The sequence below is a fragment of the Stylophora pistillata genome, chromosome 9 (assembly GCF_964205215.1).
Source record: "Stylophora pistillata chromosome 9, jaStyPist1.2, whole genome shotgun sequence".
NCBI classification, from domain to species: Eukaryota; Metazoa; Cnidaria; class Anthozoa; order Scleractinia; family Pocilloporidae; genus Stylophora; species Stylophora pistillata.
Window position 1 is genome coordinate 23,170,954 of NC_142527.1, and position 21,257 is coordinate 23,192,210.

Genomic DNA, 21,257 nt, shown 5'->3' on the forward strand with positions numbered 1-21,257 from the left:
TGTACTCGTTTGCATGTACTCGTTTGCATGTACTCGTGTGCATGTTCTCGTATGCATGTACTCGTTTGCATGTACTCGTTGTTCAATGCAGAGAAACCTCAATTTAACAAACCACTATATAAATAAGTCCTCAGTATAACGAACGATACTTTGCAGCCCAGCTAAATTGCAGTAAAATGTATGCCACAGAACCTCGATGTAACGAACACAATCCAGAAGCCCCAACATAGATAGATACCCCGATCTAACCAACAAATGTCAACACCTGACCAAAGACAAATGCGAAATAGACCAACAGTGCAGTACTATATAGTAGTGTTCTGTTGTTTAATACTGTACACACTGTTCGTGTTCATTATGACATTTGACAAGTCAGGCACAAAAGTGAGGGAATTTCCGCGCTCTTTCTCTTGAATGAAAGGCGCAATTTAACGAAAGACGAGATGAGGCAATTAGAAAAATGTTTTGATTAAGCGTCTCGATTAGCAATACCCCAACGGCAATATCTTTCGCTAATTTTTTTCATGGCAAAATTATCAAAAGGGTGTTATCTCCCAGTGCACAACTAATCACGATTTTATTTTAATCATTTTATTAATTATTCTTAAATTTAGATGAATGTAAGGTCACTTTTCGTTGATGTTTTTCTCGGCGGCGCCTTCATGACTGCTTCACTTCCCGTTTTAACTCCCAAATTATTGCGTGCAATGCGGTAATAGGGACCTTAAGCAGTCAGGACGGCAACGCCCAGGAAGACTCCGATTAAAAAATGAGTTTCTAATCTTAGTTAGAATTTCAAACATGGCTGCAGGAGCTTACTGTCTCATATGGCGCCACAGCTCAACTTCAGCATGACGTGTAAAAGTAGCGTTGAGTTCCAAATCAAAATTAAAATAATTTGCCGTCGCGGTTTCGGTTCGCAGACGACGCAAATTTTGGCGATTTCACATTGTTTTTTTGCATAGGAAGGCTAAGAAATGTACAAAGTTTCAAAGCGCACGTGCTGAGCTATTGTTCTGCCAATTAGATCTCTTGTTTTTCCACGTCCTCGTTGCCGTCGCCGTCGTGGTTGCTTAAGGTCCCTACTACCACTCAAAGTAAACAAGAATTGGCCTCCTTTTGGAGAAGGACGACGCAAACGCCAAATTTAATGTATAAATGCGTTAATAGGCTCGCCCCAAATTATCTTTGTAACATGTTCACTCCGAGAACCTTGTCCTTTGATCGTCGTGGTGCAAGCCAAAAATTGAACTTGTCGAAACCAAGAACTGACTTCCTGGAGCGTAGCTTCAGTTATAGGGGAGCTTCTCTTTGGAACGATCTTCCTGAGGATATTCGCACTACAAAACCTCCACGCATCTTCAAGAGAAGAATTGATAAATGGCTCTCTGTATAGGGCTCCCACACGGAAAATATGTAAACCAGTTAATCGAAAATTTTACTTAAGATGAATTTCTTCTTTGTTTTCTATTGCCATACTGATATTTTTACCGTGTTTTAAAAAAAATATTTCATTTATTCATTCATTTATACACTTTCTTTAGTCTGACATACACTTCAAGTGTTCTATAAAGTTAATGATGTGTATCCATCACTGCTATATGGACTCTAAAAGGGTTGGAAGTTCTGTTGAGCAGACGTTCGTGTGCAGAAATGATATTTGAACCCAGAGACTTCAGCATGACAAGTGAATTAACTGTCGGACATTTAAGAGTCAAAAAGGGGTGCAAATCTTAGTATATTTCCGATGTATATACTATACAGGTGTGTAAAAGAATTACATTTTCAATTGCAAGTGGTGTACCGCCTCTTAAAGGTTTAGAACTCAGGTTGCATAGACATAGCAATTCCTACAAAAGATTTGAGTAATAAATACGTTTGCTGCTAAATCAAGCCTTCAGTCCTCTTGGCTTTGTGATCCTTTTTGTTTGTTGCTTGGTTTCTTGCGTCCATTACAGCCCCAGAACTCATAATAACGAAGAAGGCCAGGTTCAGGGCCTCCATGAACGGCTGGAAAGTCTATTGTTACAAAATAAATGTTAATTCCGAGAAATTGTCATCCTGCTGAGTATTATTTTACCATGATCATTATCGTTTTTAGAAAGCCTTATTCTGTGATTATTTTATTAATAACTGAGGTATTCATATACTTCTTTGTAACTCTTACAAAGAAAAAGGAAAAACAAAATACTAAAAAGATCATGCAAATAAATGTAATTTTTTTTTCATTTACTTGCTTTATTGCTATTTACAAGGTAGCCGACGAAGGAGCTTTAAGTAGACATGACAGCGACACATAGGTGAAAGTAAAACAGACTCATGAATTCAGAGAGAGGCTTACATAAGGCGCTTAGCTTCTCAAAAGGCGCCATTGCTTTCTTCAGACTAACATGCAAAGACAAAGTCAACTTAAAAGTGAAATATCGAACATTTTTCTGTCGGGGTTCTCCATCTCTGATTGGAAAAAAAAATTGGCGATTTTACGCTTTTGTTTAGCAAAGCAAATTTGAATAAAGTTTTAAGGGGCAGGTGCAGGGCTTCTAATTTGTTCATTAAATATTTCTTTTCTCCACGTAGCATCATCTCGCTATCGCTATCGAAATGTAACGATGCCAATAGAGCTTTACGCTTACTCGTTTTAGTCAACTAAAAGTGTAAGACCGAAAAGTTTTCCGTCGCGGTTCCCTATTAGATAAAATGGCCATTAAAGCTTTTACTTTTACGTTAACCTGTTTAAAAATTAACTCCCTATGCCTCCAACGCGAGGCGCATGTAATTGATTAGCTGGACCTTTCTAGCAAATTAAAATCTATAGGTAGCCTTTTAATATATAACTAATAAAAACCACAAGAAATTAAAGTTTAGTTCTAATTTACACGACCATTTACACATCACTTTTTCATAATCGACGTGTTGCCTTTGAAATCCGACACTAAAATCCCTCCCGTTTTTTACAAAATAATTTAATAGATTGGGTAAGGACGTCTTCTGGGAACGTCACGTGTATGCCGCCTTTTTGAGAGAAATATCTCAGTGGTATTCAGCATTACAGAGATATCATCTAAACCACCTGCACCTCCAGTCAGTGCCGCAAAGATGAAAGGGGCCAAATATGAGTTGTGGGTCGTGTTGCCAAAACTTCTTGAGTACGTTTCTTGAAAGCTGTTACTGCCTAGAGTGTCATGTATGACTCAAATGCATCGAATACGAGAACCAGGAAATAAGAATTATCAGCTTGTAAACGCCTTTAACCTACAGTAAGTAGAAAACCTTTGATGAACTGGCTTAGCCAGGAAAAATATAGAAAAACGGGTCATTCTCTTTAATGTTCGTGTAAATGGTAACTCGTGTGATTTGACTAAAGTGCAAGTTGAATTTTCGAAACTTTCGACGTGAGAAAAGGTTGAAGAAAAACTTCTCTGCCCTGTTTAATCGTTGTGGAGCGATTATAGTATTGAAATATTTGATGAATAGAACGGAGCACTTTGGAAAAATATCTACAAGGACTGTACTTCTTAGCGAGGCAGGACGAGTGTTCATTCTTAGTTCTGACCTGCACTTGATAATAATATTTTGAGTCGTCAACGTTGTCAAAATCAAAGCATCAGTTCTTTAATTTCGGTCCTCTTACATGCTCTTGGAACTGAACTCGGCCTTGCATCCAAGTCTTGTTTCCAAAAATCCAGAATCAAAGAGAAACAGAAGAAAAGAACATGCAACAAACAATAAACAAAAACGAAGGAAAATCCCTGCTTACATCGACCTTTATCTCGTTTAATAAGAAAGCCGTCAAGCTCAGGACCGAACTGGTGCTAAAAATAACGATCCTTTTGCTATTTAAATATGTTTACAAATGCACAGTTTGCTTGCGTTCTGAGTAGAGAAGTGCATGAACAAATTTGAGTTCCTAATCTACGAAAAGTTTTTTATTCAAGAACTAAGACCGCTCTCAAAGCTCAATCGCTCGTGCTAAGGTTTTTAATTAGCTTATAATTATTTTCATCCCTTTATATGCTTTTATTGTCCGTTTAACCCTACTAAATATTTTATACCTTTTACATGCATATATGGCTATATTCATTGCTTCAGCTTTACCATTCACTTGAAAATCACCAATGTATGGTCGTAACGTCATTTTTTATCTTTGACTTTTTATTGTCAAAAGTTCTGAATAAAGTCCAAAAATTAAAGGTAACACGGAAAGGAGTGATTTTAGTAATAATAACAACGTACACTTGATTTGAATACAAATCAGGTTTTTCCATGCGGTAACTGGTTTTCAAGTGTCTCATGTCTGATTGAGTTTTGTGTTGGTTGGCATTGGATATAGAGAACCTCTTAGTCATAAAACGATAGAAGAATAGTGATTTGTCCGACCTTTTTTCTTTTAAAAAAATCTTTGTTTCATTTTTATAGTTCAAATTTAGGGTTTAGGCTAATTTCAAAAACCTTTTTTTTTTATAAAAACTTTGTTTTAGTTTAATAGTTCCATGTTATAGGTGCGCTTATTGATCGATTCAAATGAGTTGAATTTTACTGACGCGATATGTTACTTGCGTGCATCTTGCTACTCAGAAAAATCCTTAAGACGATTGTATCACAGAGATACCATCTAAATCACCTGCACCAGCCGTAAGTACCGCAAAAATGAAAAAGGCTAATTACAAAATTATAAAACTTCCTATGTGGCTTTAAAAAAAATCAGAAAACTTCCTGTGCGCCCTTTAGAGCTAGTAATGCCTAAAATGTCATGTATGACTCAAATGCATCGAATATGGGAGCTAGGAAATGAGAAATATCAGCTTGTACACGCCCTTAACCTGCAGTAAGTAGAACACCTTTAATAGACTGGCTTAGTCAGGGAAGATATATGAAAACGGGTCATTCTCTTCAATGTGAATGGTAACTCGTTTCCCACTTTCGTATGCTTTAACTAAAGTACAAGTTGAATTTTCGAAAATTTCGAACGTGAGAAAAAGGATAAAGAAAAAATTCTCTGCACTGTTTAATCGTTGTGGAACTAACATATTATAAAAATATTTGATGAATAGAACGGAGCACTTTGGAAACGTATCTACAAGGCAGACATGTAAATGAAAGATGTTACAATATTTCATAGTAAGAGACAGAGAGTTTCGCTCCTCGAAGCAGGTATAAGAGGGTAAAACCTTACAGGCAGTTTCACCGTTTTGGTATGGGCAAATGTCTAAGTAAAAATGTCAAAATCATGGATAATACTGACGTTTACTTTCATGGATTATTGTATTTTTTTAATTTTTTTAGGCTGCAGATTGCATTCCGCTGACTTACAAGCCCATACAATTTTGTTAGAGTGAAACCTCTATTCTTGCTTATTTATACGGATATGAAATTGCACTCGAAATCACGTGCTCATCAGCACTTACTGACAGAATTTATCTGTGAAATGTTTTCAAGAAATTGGCATCAAACGAAAACCAATGAAGCCAGTACTATTTATCACGCTTTTGACGAAAAACTGATTTTAAAACGATTTGCGTTTCAGGATGATATCTTTGTTAAAGATAGAGGCAGTTCTTATCACCGTCCTGCTGTGCTTTCTTTGCTCTCAACTTGCATCTTCAGTGGCAGGTACAGAATTATATTATAACGACAGTAGGAAAGAGTTATTCGTAAAGAAACAAAATTTCTGGATATACGGAACAAAAATGTCGCCATATTTCAATCTAAACATATATATTGAGACGGTTCGGAAATCATATGGATTTTTTACTGGAGACCGAGGCAAATTTCTTTCTTTCATTCAAATTAGTTCATCGTTGATTAATTCATTTACCATTATCTTTGCTCAGTTCCCCGATCGATCATACCTCTCACGTCTCAACCTATTCTACGTCCTTTGCCTATTTAACTGTAGATTTTATCCTGTCATTCAGATATTTTTACACCACTAAAATGACTTAATACATCGTGGTGTAGCTTTTTAAAAGGCCAAAATATGACAATACATGACCTCTCACTTTCTCTCCTACGCACTCAAAGCACCTCTGTACCATTGCCAACTTGAAACATAGGCCATATCCTCCTTTTCTGTCCAAACCCTTGTACTGGTGTTCAACTCTAACAGCCCGATTCAGCAAGCCAAAATACTTTTCTTCTTTATCTGATTGTTTACAGAAGAGACCAATTACCCTGATGGAGTAGAGATAGCAATCGTCGTGGATACCAGTGGAAGTGTTGGCAGAAGAAATTATCTTAGACAAGAACAAATCGTAAGGAAGGTTGTGGAAAAAATCGCTGCAGACGTTGCCAAACTCAGTATATCATTAGTATCATCAAGCGGTGGCCGTGTGCAGTTTATATATGATTTGAATCTATTTATACAATCTGGAAAGGATTTTCTACGCTTCGAAAGAGGTTATTCACTTTTGAAATTACCTTTGAATAAAGTATCGTCAGAAGTGTTCACGAATCCTAACCGGAACGTTTCTAAGATTACAATTGTACTTTCAGACGGAGTTTATGCGCACTCTTCAAATTCACCTGTTGCACCTGTGAATGCACTAAGGCAAAAAGGTGTTCGAATTTTTGCCGTCGGATTTGGTAGATACGCTCAAGATGATATTCTTAAGAGCATCGTAGAGAGAGAAGAAGACTTAATTATTGAGAAGAGCTTATACACTTTAGATGATCATGTAGACGATTTGGTGAATATGATCCTTCGAGCCATTGGTAAGCTGGAAATAAAATGTATAGAATTTATCTCTGTATTTTCTTGGAAATAAAATTAATAGAATTTATCTCTGTATTTTCTTTCAGAACTGTTTTATTGCTTTAACCGATTTCAAGGGCCAGGATGGGTTTATATAGATATACGTTGAAAAGCTTTTCGATGAAATTATTTGCCTTTAACTTGCCACGGCTGTTAAAAAAACGTAAATTACCGTAGCTTCTGTTGTTAACCATTACTGTTCGTGAATTAAATATGCTTTCTCGACAGGATTAAAATCCACACAGGATGACTAAGTTTTTTATCCTTTCTTCGCCAGAAAAGCATTCAATTGGCCAATCAGATCGCTTTATATGATAATTCATTCTTTTTGCAATGGTTTCTTTCAAAAAGACCAGCGGCGTAAATATTACGCCGCTGGTCTTTTGCGACTTAGTTTAGAAAGGTATCACGCTACATTTCAATTATAATTGTATTTTTTCTAGTATTTAGACAACACGTTTTCCACTGAGGACATGATTTAAAACAATTGTGACTTTGTCGACAGATAATCCTTCTGTTCGTTTTAATGAGCATCGAAATTGGTTTTTCGCTGGAAGAAATGCCGAAATAAACTGCATTGCATCAGGCTGGCCTCTTCCAACAATCAACTGGCTGATTGACGGCAGGCAAGTCAACGATGGAGATCTTAACGAAACAATTCATCTCAAGGAATCAGCTACCAAAGAATCAATCACTTTGTCGCTTCACCTCTCTAAAATAAACCCTCAGCATGTTGGAGAATTTACTTGCGAAGCTGCAAACAAGTTCAAAGTAACAAGGCGTAATATCGAAATATCATCAATTAGCTGTAAGGAACTATTTCGAGTTTAACCTTCCTTTTTTTGACCTCATTAGTAATAATAAGTTGAGAAAGAAAAAATTACGCGAACTCTAAAACTTATTTTACACTTCCACAAAACTTGCTTACCAGCTTCAAAACTCTTGCGTTTTCCTTCATTGACTCCTAGTACGGCCGGGATGACCGTTCTAATCTAGAAAGAGTGAGAAAGAGGGAGCGGGGGGGGGGGCTTCAACCACTATTATGAGGAGGAGTTAAAGCATTAGTTACTTTAAAGAAACTCAGATTAAATTCCTTACTTAATCCAAAGATGCCAATTCTATTTGCACGTTGAAGGTTATAGACTAAAAGTCAGCTTTTGCATAATCAGCAGATATTTTTAGGAGAAACTAATCTTACTTCAGGGGCAATCAGTAATGTTTAAATTGTGTTCCAAAGGTCCACCAGTTGTCATTACGCTAACTGCAAAATACGAGGCATTTCAATCAAACTCAAGAGTTACATTGAGATGTCAAGTTGAAGGTCTGGATTATCAACAGCTGCATTCTTACCACTGGCAGTGGAAGTTTCAAGGCCGAGAAATAGAGAACACAACAAAGCACAAAGTGTTTATTCATTCTCAGCCTCTCAACGTATGTCAGCTGTCGAGAGGATATGCCATTCTTGATATCAACAACGTTTCCAAAGAAGATTTTGGACAATACACCTGTGTAATACTACAGTTTAACATCACACTTGCAGAGAGAGAAATATCTTTTCATTCCTTTGGTAAGCCTTTTCTTTATTTTCATAAGGATACAACTACGTCCTCGATATTGTTTCACAGTCTCTACTTCACAACCTTGAAGAAATTGGCTGCAGCGAAACTGAGATTAGATCCCATCAAAAGCTCTTCTTTAACTGCCAATATCATTATCATATAAGGCGGCATTTTGATGTTAATTGTTAAAACTTGTCAATGTGTTGTTACAGTTGTTGTTTTTCCTATTTTGATATCCACGTCATCGTTAAGCGCTTTGTTGCATTTATCAGTGGCACCACCACCGGAAATTTTCATGGCGGAATCACACAAGTGTGGACGTGCTATAAAGCTGCAGTGGAATCCTCCACTTTTGCTTGAGAGTAAAATTAGTGGTTACCAAGTTACCTTGAGATCAATCCATGAAGAATCTAAGCGTGTATTTCATCTCTCTGGCGAAAATCGTTCTCTCGAGTTTGATGGACTTGAGATTAATACAGTCTATGAAGTAAATGTTCGAGCAAGAGACTTAAACGGATTTGGTCTCTGCGCAAAAGAACAGCTAACGACGACTGCAGGTGAGAAATTAACACCATTGAAAATATCTTTGCCAAGACATATTTATCTTCTGAAGGCAAAGGTTTGTAATCGCCATTGGGATCAGAGTGAAACAGCTTATGACGCATTTACAACAAAAATGGTGCCGCGTACGACAACCGTGTCAATGTGCACCATCAGAAGCTATAATAAATATTTGGCCCGTACTAATATCTATTTAACCGTGTAAATTGTATCACAGATGTACCAGCCGCGTTGAACGTCTATGCGAAACCATGTGGTTGCAGTGCTGAGCTCTCATGGGACACAACCGTAAACCACAGCTGCTCAGTCACTAAGTTCACGATTTACTACAGGGAGTCTTCTACAGAAAGGTTGTCGGCCAATAGTAGCGTATGGATTGTGAAGACTCTTAACGGGTCAAATGTTTCTAAATATCGTCTCTGGTTGGCTTGTGCCCAGAAATACGAAATCATAGTTATGGCCTGGAATCAAATGGGACATAACGATTACAGTGAGAGCTCTGTGTTGTCAGTACTTACTGAAGAAGGTAAAGATACGGATCTCATCAATAATTGAAAATGTCCATTGATTGAAATTAAATTTCTCATCCTACTCTTGTTTTTATTTTTCATATTGTTGTTGTTATTGCTGTTGTTTAAATAAATACACTCATACATGATGGCATCATCGCTGGGGTATCATCGTTGTATCATTTTCAAGTAAAGAAAAGAAAAGTTTAAATTAAGCATCTGCAATGAGTGACAAAGGAAAGAGTGGTGGTATGTGTAACAGCTATATGTTTACGTGGATATACGTGAAGAACTACCCTTGTGTCTCCATCATTAAATTGACTGGAATGTTAAACAAAAAAATCATCCCGAGTCCGATTACAAGTTGAGTACAGGTTACTTTGATCGAGGCACCATATTAAAAGATTAGACAAAGCAATGCAATGCACTTTGACGATTCCTATGAATTGAGAAATGAATTATTGCATATCAGTATTTAACTAATCATGGATATGTTATTAGGATTCCCGTTTACACCGTCGATAACAGATATCGAACGAAAGCAATGTGGTTCAATAAAAGTCTCGTGGAATCCATCATCTTCAGACTCTGGTGGGGGTCCAATAACTAGTTTCCAAGCGCAGATAAGAGAAAAAAATAGTCCGAAGTGGTATAACTGCACAGATTTCCTTTCAAATGTTAATGATTCCTGCTCGTTCGATGGTTTACTAAGTGAGAAGGCTTACGATGTTCGTGTAAGAGCTGTGAACCAGAAGGGTTCGAGTGACTGGACGAACAGGACATACAACACAGAAAAAGTGGGTAAGTAATAAGTTTACTGCGGGTAAAACAGGAAGCCTGGAGATCTTGTTCGGTGCTTCATTCTTTCTCCTAATTGATAAATCACTACTGGTGGTCGATCCAGATCAGCTGAACGAATTCAAGCCTCAGAGCAATTGTTTAAAGGGCACACTGATTTTTCCAAAGATGCAATTGTTTATATAATCTTTTATTAGCACGGTTTAGTCGTTCCGTTCTTTTCTACACTTTCAATATCTTAAACGCTTTAAACGCAGCTTACACCTGTACACGATTTAAGTTAATACCTATCAGGAAATGATAACAAGGTCTGCTATTGGTATTTTCTCTGTTGCGTATAAGGGTCAGTTTTATTTACATGAAACGCATTCCACTCTTTGGTGATTAACATTCATAATTTTCGATTATCCGGACTCTCGATTATCAGTACGGACTATTTAGTCCGGTCCTCTTACGTCAGGATAATCGAGGTTCGACTGTAAATGACGATAGTTTAGGTAATATTATCAACACTCTATTAAAGGTAGTTTTATTATCGTAGGAGAGCTGGAGTTTGTAACTGTAAGTGTTTTTCTCTCCTAAAATAAGCCAGTTTGTTCAATTTTGTTGCAGGTCCTCCTGATTCACCGACGATTCTGTACGACAACTGTACAATTTCTGGAAGAAATGTCACCGTAAAGTGGACTGCACCCAAACACCATTATTGCAACATCACCATGTACTCTATTTATTATAGAGAGACAGAACCAACTACGGAGAGCTGGAAGCAATTAAACGTTACGGGAATTACAAGTTATGAACTGCATCTTCAGTATAGCAAGAAATACGAGATCAGGATTTTTGTTTGGAACAAACTGGGACGAAGTAAATGCAGCGAGGCTTGGGAACCTAGAACAGCACAAGGTATTTAAATTATCGCGATCAATAAGAAACCAAAGTCTGTATTTGAAACTTTCGCCAGGATGTAAATTGGGAGGCTACTTTAGACCTTCGAGCTTCCTCTAGTGATAATTCTTACGTTCTCAGTAGCATGATGATTTCTCTTTGTCTGCGCTGAGATAGAATACTAATCATTCTGGTCATACATAGTCATACAAGTGAATTCTTCGTTGTTGCGGACTATCACATAGATGCAACCTATTTCCATCCCATGGTGCAAACTCTCCCTTGTTGGAAAATACTTGTCTCGAAGGAAAATAGAAAAATTCAATCTCGTGCATAGCTAGGCTGGTTGTTGTTTGTTTTTGGATATACTCGTGGAAATCTAGCCGGCCTTCCCACGCTGAAAAATTTGTCTAATTTGATAAGTCACGCATGGAGCCTATTTTTGCTCGGGGAACTTTTTTTCCATTAATTTGGTTTCTGTTTTACTATTACCCTAATCACTAGTAAATTACCTATATTTAAATGGCTATAATCTACTTATTTATAACTACTGGTGTTACCCATACTCCAAGAACCACAAAGAACTCTTAATAACTAACGTTTCTAGAAGAATATATTTCTTGTTTCTTGTTTTCCAAAAACTACAACAACAATTCTCTTGTAACTGTCCCGGATGTTGCCACGTCACAAGTCACATGTTTCCATTACGTTTACGCTCTTATACTGGCCCGAATATTCTGATTAAATGTGTATTGCCTTTTTTCCACAAAGGAAGTATTCAAAGTAATGAAGGCCTGAAGATCATTCCTTTCACAAATCTTTCACACATTTAACCCGGCCTTGAAAATTTTTCTCAATGCCTAATGTCTACTATATTTACAGATGTGCCGTATAAACCAACCCTGCATCAGCCAATTCTTGGACAGTGCAACATCATTAACGCATCATGGAGTCCACCTACTCGAGAGGCACTTGGAGATCCAGTGACTGGTTATATACCTCAGATTAAAAGGACAGGGTCTGAAGGATCTTGGATCAACTGCACATTTTTCAGCACTTTAAATCCAATGTCATGTCTGTTTACTGACTTGACACAATATTCAAATTATGATGTGAGAGTGCTGGCAAGAAATATCATCGGATACAGTTTGCCATCCAACGTATTAAAAATTTCTACAAAAGGAGCAGGTATGGAGCAATATTCATCATAACTCAATAATAAATTCTGATTTAAATAAAGGCTAAACTCGTTTACTACATCACCAATCAAATAACAGCAATGTCTTAAACAGTTATGGATCTTTTTTCATTTAAGAAGGAAGAAGAGAATTTCTAACCGTGGGTTGAACACGAATCTAAAGCGTAATTTACGAGGAAGGAGTGATTTCGAAAAACATATAAATTAATTGTTCATTTTGTTCATTGCCTTCCTTTTGGTATCGCTCATCACCATTTCAAACCCAGTGAAATGGATCGCAATAACCCAGTAAGCTCCATCGTAAATGTTGGACTGGGTTTCTTAGATAAGTATTGAGATGTACTCTGTGCAAACTCACTGAATAAAAATTGTCTGTCTTAGATGAGAAGCAATGCTATTGGTCAGACGATTTTTCTCAACTATGAAAAATATCGCATAGACCAATCAAAAGCCGAATACCAACCATGAAGTAATCTGTTTGTATGCCATTCAACGTATCAAGAATTTCGCTAGTGAATCATTGTCGGCATTCATATGAAGTTGTCAATGTAATTCATTTGCTTTATGAAGACAATGATCCATTTGTGACTGCAGCAATCGTAACTTCTCAACGCCACAATTACTGATAAAAAAAAGGCGATTTATTGACGGTGAACGATGTAGGTTGAAACTTAAAAGTAATAAATAAATACAAAATTACAACGCTGAGCCAACTTGAAACGACAATACTTACATCGTTACGATTACTGCAAAGCTGCGCTTGACGAAAAAACACTTTCCGAAGACGAAATGAAGAGTACAGGAGCTGTTTGAAAGCTAACTGCGACTAGCGCGACTACCGAAAAAGAAAAAGCGCCCTGAACAGAAAAAGCTAAGTTTATATACGCACGAAAAACTAAAAATTAATGCATGCGAGAACAACTAACTGAAAGTGTAATTGCCGCCAATAGTTGCGAAATAAAAAATAATGAACAAAAGCATGCAATATGGAGAACAACAGAAGCTAACTAACCGGTGAAAAAACAGTCAATGGACAACGAGAAACAGCAACAACACAGAAGAGACACCCCAATTAATGATTGAATACATTCCGCACGCTAAGATCTTACAAAAGGATAACACTTATCTGCAAAGCCTCGACTGTATGTGTCTGTTCTGACGAGATACTTTCTCTTTGTTATTTTTAGAATTACCCTTAATTTAAAAAAAGAACTCTGCTTATCTTATGCATAATGGCATCATAAGTAATTTTGGACGATTATGTCAATATTAAAAGCATCATATTAATGTTCATAACTCTTCTTTTCAAATTTGCAGACCAGCCTCACCCACCTGTAATAGTTGAACGGAAAGTGTCAGGATGTAATGTGACCCTCACGTGGACCAAGGCTCTATCAAAAGACTGCCCAATACTTTTCTACACAATCAGCTACAAACAAATAGGCGCACCTCCTGATGCCATCGAGTGGACTATGATAAATATTACCGACGTCACAGTCAATCAAGTTACCATTATGCTAAATTGCACCACGACTTATGAGTTTCAGGTCAGAGCTTGGAATGAGCTAGGAGGAAGTGACAATTCTATGAGACAGTCGGCAACTACAAAAGGTGTACAGTCTCAGTTTGAGCAGAAGATTACGGCACAACACCCACCAGGTCTGGATATGAATTCACTGAAGATAGAATAAGTTATGCAATAAATTGAGAATGCGAGAGGAAAAGCGATGTATATTTTGCAGGAAAAGTTTAAAAATGCTGTGATGATCATAATCGAGTTCGTTTACTTTATAGATTCTTCACTGCTGACCAGTAATCTTGTAAGAGTACTAATGGCCTGTTTGGGGTTTTTGGTGGTCATCCTGCTGGTCATTGGTGTTTGGTATTTCCATAAGAATCGGGCGACTAAACTTACAAAAAGGTACACGTTATTACAGCTTCTAAAACCCATAGCTAAGTGAAACGTAATGACCAACATTAAAAACGGTGAAGTTTTTTCTAGAACATTAAAGTTCCTTTCGACAGATTCACTCACATTCAACAACCGATCATTGAAGCACATGGACCGTATGAGGAAGTGTCAATCATACATGAACGTTATAATGCAACAGAATCAATGAAGTAATTCTAGCTCCAAGTATTCTTCAACTGCTAAGAACATAACAGATTTCTCTAAACGAGGAGCTAGTAAGTTACCAGTTTTATCATAACTATAACATCTCTTTCAACCAAATTTTATTCTTTCTAATGCAGAACTGCCGACGATATTCAGGTTTTGGAGCTGTGCGAAATCCATCCAATTAGAACAGAATTCCTCGAGGCACTGGATGAAGGAGCTTTTGGAAAAGTTCACAAAGCTATACTTAAGAATAGTTTGGATTTTTTTGCAAGCGATGAAGTATTTTGTGGACGAAATAGGCAGTCAACGAATGTAGCAGTGAAAGAATTACATGGTACGAATTATCAACGGAATTATGTTATGTTAATTTTTTTTTGTTTGTATGCTTTGGTTTTACCTTATGCTTAACGAAGACAATTGGAAGAATTCACAATACGATTTGAAAACAAAAATCCTTATTCTTGATCATTACCATAAAACTACTCAAAATTAAAATGATGCATATTTGTTATGTGAATTTCTAAAATAATATTCCTAATCTAATAAACACTTGATTGCCTATGCAATACAGAAAACGCTAATGAGGAGCAAAGAAGGGAATTTTTAGAAGAGATTGAGCTCATGAAGCAAGTGGGAAAACACCAGAATGTGTTGAGTTTCCTCGGCTGTTGGACTACAACTAAACCTTTTCTTCTGATGATCGAGTATGTAGCCCATGGAGACTTGCTTCAATGGTTGAGAAGAAAAAGAGTTCAAGTAAGTCTGAGAAAGAAAAAAACCACAAATGAACACCAGTCTCTACCGAATTACCTAGTTACTGCCTGCATCTCGTCCAAGTTACTTTGCCGTATGACAACACCGCGGTCAGAATCTCGTATTCTGCTCAGCCATTCTCTTTTATATTTGCACACTAGACGTTCTCCGATTGCTTTCGAAAGTTAATAACTACAAAATATCAATCATTGATGCCAGGTATTTAATAGCTCAGCGAAAAGAATCCACTTATGGGGGTGACCATAATAAGAAACTTTGCTCCAACGCAAAGAACAGACTGAACTTTTTTATTTTATTCCTTTCCGTCACACATTTGACCAAAATAAGAGGAAAAGCAAGTAAAATAAGATGTAAATCGAGATAAATCATTACTAAATCTTGTTCTTACAGATTAACAGTTCCTCTAACAGTGAGCCTGGAGGAACTAGTTTTTACGCCGAAAACAGGAATCTCAAATCAACTGCAGAAGAGGTAAACATGAAAAACAGAAATACACTTGGAACCAGCTATTGATTAGTAAGGCACTGAGGAGGCTTCTAATGGATTCCCCCAAAATGATACCGAACTGCGATTCATGTTTATATCTGTTTAACAAAGAAAGATATAAAGGCGAAGAGAATCATGTTGCGCAACCGCGAGCTTACAACAAACAAAGAATAAGCGTCCACCGAAAGAGGAGAACGGAAAAAACAATATAGTTCTAGAGATAGAATAAGCGTCCACCGACAGGGGAGAATGGTAAAAAACACCGTAATTCTAAAACGTTTTATGAAAGGATAGCGATTGAATAAAAATCTAAAAGGATAAGGATAGAAAAATTAAAGCAGATCTAAACATACTGCGCTTTTGAGTTTTGACGAACTCGTCCTTGAGGATAATCAAAGGTTACTTCCTTGTAATTAAGTTGTAATATTGTAAGTTGAAGGATTTTTCTCTCTCTGTGAAAGGTATTCACCCGAAATTAAAAGACGTTTCAAGTAATTGAATATTGCGTTCCATTATGGTGTTCCATAATCTAATTTTAAGAACCCTCTTCTTCGATCAGGTCCGTGACGTAAGTGACGAGAACAAACTGGAGGCATGCAACTCTGTCCCTTCCCCTGATGACACATTGCAAGCTACTGAAGCTGAAACTCCTCAGGTGGTTTTCTCTATTGAGCTTCCAGGGGGTGACATTTTGACGGAGAAGAAAGACGAGGAGTGCAGTGATGATTGCGAGTCATTTGTTCCAGCTGATCTCCTTTCCTTAGCTTGGCAGATTGCAAAAGGCATGGTAAGGTATAAATGTTTACACAGATGTCCCGAGACTAAAGTGCTTGTCCAATGTTCTTTGGCTTTAATAATTTAGCCTTGACACTTCATTTGGGTACTAATCAGTAATTCTAAGACCAAATTAAAAAACAGACAAACTTCTTTGATGAGGAAGATTATCGAAACTCAGTGTTGTTGAGGAAATTCTGCATAGGAAACATTGTTCTATTAAGGTTCTCAATTTCATGCATATTCCCGAGAAGGGTCTCCTCCCCTTCGAGAAATCAACAAATTATTTTTACTATCCCATTGGTTAGGCCTACCTCTCCGGAAAGGGGCTCGTCCATAGAGATCTAGCGGCGCGAAACATTTTAGTCGGACACGGTAAACGGCTCAAGATCGCGGATTTTGGTCTAATGCGAGAAATGTACCACGAACTGTATGAGGTAAAAAAGCATTCAAAGCTACCAATCAAATGGATGGCGCCTGAGTCACTTTACAAGCAGATATTTACGTCAAAAAGTGATGTGTAAGTAACTTTAATCCTTTTCCAGTTGCTTAACGAAACTATAAGTAATGTAATGACAGCGACAACAAACCAATGATAGCAGTTGATGATCACGACCAAGATGATAGTGAAAAAAATTTCAGTCATAATAATAGTAATAATTATAATAATAATAATAATAATAATAATAATAATAATAATAATAATAAAGAAAGATGCAGAGGGCAGTGCTCTCGGGCACGCTGAATATTGCCCGGACTTTCAAGGTAGCAGTTTGAATTCCTTTTAGAAGGAGGACCGTAGAGATAACGGAAAAGCTTTTTAGGATTAGTGAATGTACATTTATTTTTTACTCCATGGCGCACAGGTTACGGTTTTCGCCCTGTGCTGCCTGATTAGAATGTAGCATTCAGTTGATTTCTCTGCGACATAATAATAGTGATGATGAGGATGATGATCATATTAGTAATTATGATTAAGATGTGTCAGTGAATTGCTTTCTTCTATGGCCGCTGAAGGGACCCAGAGGTGAATGATTGATTCTCTGACACTGCTATTGATATAACCTGCACTACAGGTGTATTTTTGGCGATTTACGGCCGAACGGAGACAAGATCCGGGCGAGTGCGAAATTTGGCGCAGTGCGTTCAATTTATTATATTATATGGTTATCCTCCAACTCATAAATTTGATCTAACTTCATAGATTTATTCTTTTTCTTTATTTTTACAGTTGGTCGTACGGAGTAGTCATGTGGGAAATTGCAACTGTCGGTAAATTAACTTTAGATGACAATAGCAATCAAAACGCACAGACTACATGACAGGGATCTCGTAAAGTCAGAATCCGATCTTTTCCAATTTTGCGCCATAATGGATATCATAATTCAACAAAATAAATTAACTGGAGATTCCTGAGATGATAAATTTTCAACTTTTTAATATTTTGCCATCTGCCAATCCCCAAATATCTATCATTTTTTCTTAAACGGCTTTCAAAGCCTGTATAATTTGAATTTTGGGTTCTACTGGAATATTGCAAGGTCAGGATATCCACGGATAACAACTTTCCAAAACGCTGTAATTATTTGGTTTAGTAACTCTTAATGTGTGTTATTTTGGGTCTAGGAGGCTCTCCATATCCCCTGTTAACCAACACAGAGCTCATGAGACGCTTGAAGACAGGCTACCGCATGGAAAAACCTGATTTGTGCTCAGATCAAGTGTAGGTTGATTGTTAATGAGATTAATTCATTTCCTGGTGAATTTAATCACGTGTCAAAATTCCTCTCATATTGTAAACCTGTTGTGACACATTGCAAGCTAATCACCCAATATTCTTACGCTAACATAGTCTTTTATTCTAAATTTAGGATTTGATTTCAGTTCAGCTTCATCTGGCCAGCTTGCAATAGATAGTTTATGTTTTCAAGCGCGGGATTCAGCGCGGGATTCAGCGCGGGATTCAGCGCGGCGAATATTCGATCGCCGTATTGGATGGGTGCAAGATCTTTTTCTCCCCCCTCGCTTTGTAACTCGTCCCATTTCCTCCACCCGTCCAATATGGCGACCGAATATTCGCTGCGCTGAATCTGGAGCTTGAAAACACAAACTACCGTCCTCAAGCAGACTAAGTTCCCTGATCTCCTAAATCTGGTGACTCAGAGGAAAATTATACATGGAGTGCTGAGGTTTGGAGATCATTAGACCTTTTGATAAGAGTTATTCATTTTTCCTTTTCTTTTTAACCTCAGTTACTCTTTGATTTTGGACTGTTGGAAACAAGACCAAGACGAACGACCTAGTTTTCAAGAGATGGTTGGAAGACTGGAAGAACTGATGCATCAAGACGTTGAATACTTTGATTTTAACCAAGTGGACGAGTCAAAAGATTATTATCAGGTGCAGGATTCAGAGGCTGAAGACTCGGAAGATGAGAATGACGATGTAAAACTCTAACTTTACAGCACATGATGGCTGACAACACTAGCTTAGTCTACTTTATTATTACCTTGTCGAGAACTGGGGCGTATTTTGCGGGCCAAAATAGAAGTTTTAGCTGTCCAAAATAACGTAGTAGTTGAGCAGAGGGATGAAAAGGAGTGAAGTTTTGATGAAGTAAGCCACCCGACATAAATCTCCTTTCCTCTTCTTCCGTCTAACTGCCATCCCTGAACACCCTCTTGCGGCTCATGTGACATAGAGCTTTTTGATCCTGCAGACACGTGAGTCAAGTAGTTTTGCCGGGGAAAGATTTAAGCGCAGTGAGACCTGTGACTCACGTCCTAAGATCTGTTGTTATCTGTTGTTACCATCGTTGTTATCACATCATCGTTGTTATCAAATCAAAGGCGCCAAACATCTAAAGTTTGAATTCACTGAAGGTTTTTTTTGGCAAGAACGGTTCTGAGCAGTACCCTCTTTCGATCTTTTATTTCCCCTGGCAGTTTTTATGAAATTTTTCATGCATATTCGGGCTGGCAGTCCATCGGGGATACCAAAGGCCGAGGGCGCCTAAGCGCTTCAAATCAGGTCGCTACACTACAAAAAGACTAACATCCTTGATTAAGGGTTTAGGATGCATCTCCGGCAAGATTAATTTGGAGAATATCCTTTTACCCCAAAATATCCCAGTTCGCCCCATAACATGTGATTTTAGTAAATCTGTAAAATGTGTTGAATGTCCTCGTTAAATTCCAGCAAATTTAATGTCTCCTGGTGCAAAACCCGAAAAACATCGAAATTGAGCCCTAAAAACATATTATAAGACATTCCTCATTCGAAAACATTTTTTAGTTGAAAAAATAAGTTGAAAATTGTTAGTTGAGTTCATATCACTCTGAGAAGCACCTAGAAATTGCTATGGTTTACATACACAATTTAATAAAAATAGATTAACGCACAAAGATACAAAGCTGAAAGTGTGAGTGTAGGTTTGTGTTGATTTGCGTGGTATGCAAATTTTCTTCCGCTTTCTTCCGCTTTCACAACACCTCTGTCTCTTCTGACAGGTCCACTCACATTTTCAAACACTATTAAAGCTCGGAACCTTGCCCGTTTGCATGTACTCGTTTGCATGTACTCGTTGTTCAATGCAAAGAAACCTCTATTTAACAAACCTCTCTCTAAATACGTCCTCGGTATAACGAACGATACTTTGCAGCCCAGCTAAATTACAGTAAAATGTATGCCACAGAACCTCGATATAGCGAGCACAATAAAATGCCCAAACATAGATAGATACCCCGATCTAGCCAACAAATGTCAACAGCTGACCAAAGACAAATGCGAAACGGACCAACAGTGCAGTACTATACAGTAGTGTTCTGTTGTTTAATAGTGTACACACTGTTCGTGTTCATTATGACATTTGACAAGTCAGGCACAAAAGAAAGGGAATTTCCGCGCTCTTTCTCTTGAATGAAAGGCGCAATTTAGCGAAAGACGACAATGAGGCAATTAGAAAATGTTTTATTAAGCGTCTTCAGCAATACCACAACGGCAATAGCTTTCGCTAATTTTTTTCATGGCGAAACTATGAAAAGGGTGTTATCTCCCAGAGCATAACTAATCACTATTTTATTTTAATCATTTTATTAATTATTCTTAAATTTAGATGAAGGTCACTTTTCGTTAATGTTTTTCTCGGCGTCGCCTTCGTGACTGCTTCACTTCCCGTTTTAACCCCCAAATTATTGTGTGCAACGGTAATACCACTCAAAGTAAAAGAGAATTGGCCTCCTTTTGGAGTACACTTTCTTCAATCTGACATTCACTTCAATTGCTCTACGAAGTTAATGATGTATAACTATCACTGCTACATCGATTCAAAAATAGTTGGAAGTTCTGTTGAGCAGACGTTCGTGTGCAGAAATGATATTTGAACCCATAGACTTCAGCAGTGACAGGTGAGTTAACTGTCGGGCATTTCAGAGTCAAAAAGGATTGCATATCTTAGCTTCATATTTCCGATATACCATACAGGTATGTAAAAGAATTACATTTTCAATTGCAAGTGGTGTACAGCCTCTTAAAGGTTTAGAACTCGGGTTGCATAGACATAGCAATTCCTACAAAAGATTTGAATAGCAAATACGTGTGCTGCAAAATCAAACCTTCAGTTCTCTTGGCTTTGTGATCCTTTTTGTTTGTTGCTTGGTTTCTTGTGTCCGTTACAGCGCCAGAACTCGTTATAATGAAGAAGGCCAAGTTCAGGGCCACCATGAACGGCTGGAAAGTCTATTGTAACAAAAGAAATGTTAATTCCGTGAAACTGCTATCCTGCTGAGTGTTATTTTACCATGATCATTACCATTTTTTAAAAAAGCCTTATTCTGTGATTATT

General features: G+C 37.5%; 1 protein-coding gene across 2 annotated transcripts; it reads left to right on the forward strand.

The window, feature by feature from the left end:
- Positions 1-30: 30 nt before the first annotated feature.
- On the forward strand, positions 31-20,156 carry LOC111341379 (uncharacterized). 2 transcript variants are annotated; one of them, XM_088733753.1, is made up of 20 exons: positions 31-3,257; positions 5,525-5,610; positions 6,157-6,711; positions 7,257-7,559; positions 7,989-8,318; positions 8,583-8,867; positions 9,089-9,397; positions 9,882-10,181; positions 10,791-11,081; positions 11,946-12,251; positions 13,579-13,920; positions 14,056-14,182; positions 14,515-14,714; positions 14,952-15,136; positions 15,545-15,625; positions 16,200-16,427; positions 16,723-16,934; positions 17,646-17,686; positions 18,041-18,137; positions 18,667-20,155. In XM_088733753.1, exons 1-20 carry the CDS (start codon positions 3,187-3,189, stop codon positions 18,869-18,871), a joined length of 4,554 nt encoding a protein of 1,517 aa, XP_088589879.1. In that variant the 5' UTR covers positions 31-3,186; the 3' UTR covers positions 18,872-20,155. The 2 variants fall into 2 exon arrangements, with proteins under 2 accessions (XP_088589879.1, XP_088589878.1); XM_088733752.1 differs by lacking the exon at positions 31-3,257 and adding an exon at positions 4,704-4,825 and having other exon boundaries at positions 18,667-20,156.
- The last annotated feature ends 1,101 nt before the right edge of the window (positions 20,157-21,257 follow it).

Excerpts from the sequence above, each read along its gene's own strand:
- LOC111341379 (XM_088733752.1), top strand. The coding sequence starts at position 4,737 with ATGCCTAAAATGTCATGTATGACTCAAATGCATCGAATATGGGAGCTA. Across the intron at positions 15,137-15,544 it reads TGAGAAGAAAAAGAGTTCAA|ATTAACAGTTCCTCTAACAG; the intron begins GTAAGTCTGAGA and ends TTGTTCTTACAG. Across the intron at positions 16,935-17,645 it reads TTTACGTCAAAAAGTGATGT|TTGGTCGTACGGAGTAGTCA; the intron begins GTAAGTAACTTT and ends TTATTTTTACAG.